Genomic DNA, 4,584 nt, shown 5'->3' on the forward strand with positions numbered 1-4,584 from the left:
CTGACTCATTGGAAAAGACCCTGATGCTGGGAAAGATTGAAGGCAGGAGGAGAAGGGGACGACAGAGGATGAGATGGTTGGATGGCATCAGTGACTCGATGGACATGAGTTTGAGCAAGCTCCGAGAGTTGGTGATGGACAGGGAGGCCTGGTATGCTGCAGTCCATGGGGTCGCAGAGAGTCAGACACTACTGAGTGACTGAACTGATAATTAAAATATATTATTTAATATTTAAAAATATATTTCAGTTATTAATACCTAGATCAAGTTGTTCATCAGTTTCACTGCAGTGGGCTTTTGGGGTTGTCCCTACTTTTAGGCCATCCCTACTGGTGCTGTTTGTGAAAGTCCGTGAACACATGTCTGGGTGCACGTGGGCGCTGGTGTAAGGGTGGGCCCTGGAGGGAGAGGGGCGCACCTGCCACTCCAACCCTGACCCAGTGGTGTGGGTGGGTGAAAATGCGGTCCTGATGTTCTTTTTCATTCCTGAGGCTGAGCACTGGATTTCCTCATTCGTAAATGCACAAAGTCTTTTCTCTTTTCCACTGAGTTTGCTTTTTTCATGTTACTTTATGGGAGTCTGTATCTTCACTGGGTCACAAGTGTTGCAAATAGATTTTCCCTTTTTTTCTGCGCCTATTTCACTCTCTATAGTGGCATCTTGAGTGAATAGACACGCTTGAGTTTAACGTGGTAAATGAACCCATCTTTATTTTTATGGTCAGAGGTTTCTGTGCCTGATTTTTAAAATTCCCCCCAAGGCATGAATACATTTCCAGTCATCCTCCCACCCGCCAACAGCCTCATGGCTGTGTGGCTTGGTCGCTCACACCTGTGCCCCGGCACACGCACACGTGAAGCAGGCACATGACTCCACTTGAAGGAAAGTAGCCCCTTCGGCCGCCTCCCTTGCCTGAGGGTGCACACGCTCGGGCACTTCTCTGTGTCTATTTAGATTGTCTCCAATATTTTCAGGACAGTTTTATAATTGATGGCAGGGAAGACCTGCATGTTTTTTGGTTAGACTTATCCTTGAGGACTTGATATTTTCTGTACTATATAGATGGTGTCTTTACTTCGTTTCTTTTCTACTTACTTCTGTTAATGCAGAATCTCAGTTGAGCTCTTACCTTTTCTAATATTATAGTTGAAACCAGACCAAACCTCTTATTAATTTTACTACCTTATCCAGATTCTTTTGGGTTTTCCACATCCGTGTTCATGGCATTTGCAACTGGTGACTGTGGTGTTTCTTCATCCCTAATCATTTTACACTTGGGCTCATTTTTTGCCTTGCTGTGCTGGCTGGATATCTGTGTCCAGCAGATGTAGTGTTAGCAGGGTCTGAAAAAGGAAGTGGTCCAAGTTTCACCACTAAACGTGTTGCTTCTTCCTGTTTGCTCTCAAGATGCCCTTTTATCATGTTAGGATGTCCCTTCACGGGCTTCCCTGGTTGCGTAGTGGTAAAGAACCTGCCTGCCAATGCAGGAGACATAAGAGATGTGGGTTCGATCCCTGGGTTGGTAAGATCCTCTGGAGGAAGGCATGACTACCAACTCCAGTATTCTTGCCTGGAGATTCCCAGGGATAGTCATATTCCTATTCTCATATTTGGGGAATTTTTCACATGTGGATGTTGGCTATTACTAGATACCATCTCTATGCCTACAGAGATGATTGATGATTATATGATTTTCACATTTAACCTGTTAAATCGGTCATTTAAATTAATATTTTCTAATGTAAAGGCACACTTGTACTCCTAACAAAAATCCAAATTCGTAATGATTATCCAACTTATATATTGCTGGATTCATTTTGCTAATAATGCATTAATATTTCAGCAGATTTTATATGTGCCATTGGCCCATTATTGACTGGCCTTGTTAACTTTTACCATCAAGGTCATGCAAGCCTTGTAGAATGAGCTGTTCTGTCTGGAAGAGTCCATGTGCCTCTGGGCTTATCTCCTGGATGTTTGGTAGAACTCACTGGAGCTGCCACCTGGACCTAGAGCTTTCTTGGTGGGAAAATTTTGAACACTAATTCGATTTCTTTATGATCATATATTAAAAAATAGGTTGTCTGTTTCCACTCACATGTGGTAAGCTGTTTTTCTCGGGGGAATATCCATTTTATATACAATTTCAAGGTTATTAACATAAAACTGTTGAGCTCTGGGGTTTGATGGTACCTTCCTGACGTGCCAGCATCAGCCTGTCACTGCTCCTTGGAGACGGCCCAGGCCCAGGGCTCCCCGTCGGCTGTTAGGAGCCCTGGCGAAGCAAGCACACACCATGTGGTTTGCATTGGTGTCCCTGGCTCTCTGAGTCCCATGAGGCCACACAGAGGGGCCCAGGCAGATGGAACCCAGACTGTGGGCCTGCATCACAGCCAGGAAACCCTGGGCCCAGGGATGCCACCTCTCTTGTGGCAAGCCTGCCTTTGTCCCCAGCGGAGACCACACTTTGTCCAAGGCCAATCTCTACAAAGACAAACTCAAGACCCAGCCCAGGCGGGGAGCAGACAAGCAAGGCACGCAGACCGCCTCCCTCCCGGCCCACCTCCCCTCTGGCTCCACCTGAGTCTGCCCATCTGCCCGCCTCTCTGATTCTTCGGGCCAAACCAAGGCGATCTGCTGCCCTCAGGACTCGAGCAGCGGGACAGGTGCAGGCGGCTGAGCTGGGTCCTGCGGGGGCCGGAGTGCTCCATGGCCAGGCCTCCGTCCACCAGGACCCACAACGGCGTGCAGACCGCCCGCTGACCTCAGCCACCCCCCCAGGGATCACAGAGGCAGCTCCCGGCCTACACTGAGGAGCCCCCCGGGACAGGCAGACCCCTGGCCCATCCCCCCATCACCGTCCCTGCCTGCAGACCTGGGGGACTCGGGCTCTCGTCCAGGGTCTGTTAAACTCGATTCAGACCTCCTGGCCCACTGGTGTGGCTAAGGACCAAGGCCATGTCGCCCAGCACTGGTGGCCTCAGTCACCACACACAGCGGACCCTGAGGCCAAGTGTGCATTGCTGTCCGGGAGACAAAGGCACACTGGCGTGTTTCCCGTGGGGGTGGGGCCTGCACCGGGGCAGCAGGCGCAGCAGGGCAGTGTGCGACCCGAGCAGGCCAGCGGGATTCAGCAGCCAGGCTGGGTGGCCCTGTGGTCAGGGAGAGGGATGCCCCCCTTCGCCCCGGCCCCTGCCCAGAGGGCCACCAAAGGGAGCCAGACCCTTTCTGGGGTCGCGTTCTCTGAGCAAACAGGGCCGGAGGGGTGGATGGGGCAGAAGACCTTGGGGTGATCTTGAGGCGGCTGGCCTCGGGCTCGTGACACCAGGTGCCTTCAGAGGGTGGGGAGGCGGGGTGCCCACTGGACTGCTGACTCCAACCTCTGCAGAGGCGGGGGTGCCTGTGAGAAGCCCCCCGCATCACTGCCAGACACAGAGCTCCAGGGGGTGGACGGTGGCAGTGCTGTGGCCAGAGCGGGCAGTTGAGGCTGAAGGGCAGCAACATCGTGGAAGCATATGGACAGTAGTGAGCGCCCACCCCGGCCACAACGGGCCAGCGTCTGTGCCCACAGGCCTGGAAAGTGGCTTTGCTGCCTGGCACAGAGCCCTTCCTTTCGCGGAGTCTGTGGTGGTGGCCGTGTCTCTGGCCCCAGGAGGACCTCGGGGCATCCCCACCAGTCCCATCAGAGAACACACCTGAGGGCCCCAGGCGGGAGACCAGCCGCCGCCGTCCATTGCCACAGCAACAGGCCCATTGAGGGGCCCCCTTGGTCCAGGGGCAGCAGCCCCCGACACGGGCTGCAGACCTTTCTGCAAGGTCAGGCGGTGACCGTGGGCGCGTGGTGGCCACCAGGGCTCTGAGCAGGCGGTCGGCATGTGAACAAGTGGAAACACAGCTATTTTTAAAGGGCTGTAAAAACAAAGGAAAGGAACAGTGCAGCCTGTGCGATGGAGACTGTGATCCCGGATGAGAGTATTTATCGTCTGGCCCTGCACACAGCAGTCAGCAGACCCTCCTGCAGACCCTTAGCAGCCCCCGCCCCCCTACCACCGCCGCGGGTCAGGACAAACCCTGCGTGTCTGGACCCTCAGAGCCCCCTGCCCCGCGGTCGCGGCTGGAGCGGGATGGGTCTGCCCATCGCCCTTCCCTAGAAGGGGCTGAGGCTGGACGGCTGCTGCCCCCTAGTGGACACCATCCGGTCCGGCTTAGCTGCACCGTGTGTGAATCAGGCAGGCTTTCGGGGAATCCCCTGAAACTCGAGGTCCCGCCAAGCCAGGGCTATGCTCCAGGTGCTGGGGTGGGGCTGAGCCCCCCAGGGCAGCTGCCGCTGTTCTCGGTGGAACCGAGCCGGCCCCTGGCCTGTCCACCTTCCTGATTTGGCCACCCACCCTGCTGGCCCTTCCCTTGTCAGTGGTCGAGTCCAAGTCGGCCCCAGTGGGGGGTGGGGGGGACAGAGTCACAAACCCCACGGGTCACGCTCCGCTCCTGCGAGCTCTCACGGGGAGCGGCAGCGCCCCGTTTTACACAGGATGCTGCGGGCACTGACTCGGGCAGGGGGCGCGCTGGGCAAGGACGTGGGCCT

The 4,584-nt window shown here is 55.0% G+C and overlaps 1 protein-coding gene across 1 annotated transcript in view; it reads left to right on the forward strand.

Moving 5' to 3' along the window:
- Positions 1-4,584, forward strand: part of SNED1 (sushi, nidogen and EGF-like domains 1) — a 71,373-nt gene that overhangs the window by 7,327 nt on the left and 59,462 nt on the right. The window contains exons 3-4 of the mRNA XM_010837792.1: positions 2,876-2,939; positions 3,778-3,843. Coding sequence (XP_010836094.1) covers positions 2,876-2,939; positions 3,778-3,843 — 130 coding nt within the window. The remainder of the gene's footprint in view (positions 1-2,875; positions 2,940-3,777; positions 3,844-4,584) is intronic.

This window comes from Bison bison, unplaced genomic scaffold (assembly GCF_000754665.1).
Source record: "Bison bison bison isolate TAMUID 2011002044 unplaced genomic scaffold, Bison_UMD1.0 scf7180017845916, whole genome shotgun sequence".
NCBI classification, from domain to species: Eukaryota; Metazoa; Chordata; class Mammalia; order Artiodactyla; family Bovidae; genus Bison; species Bison bison.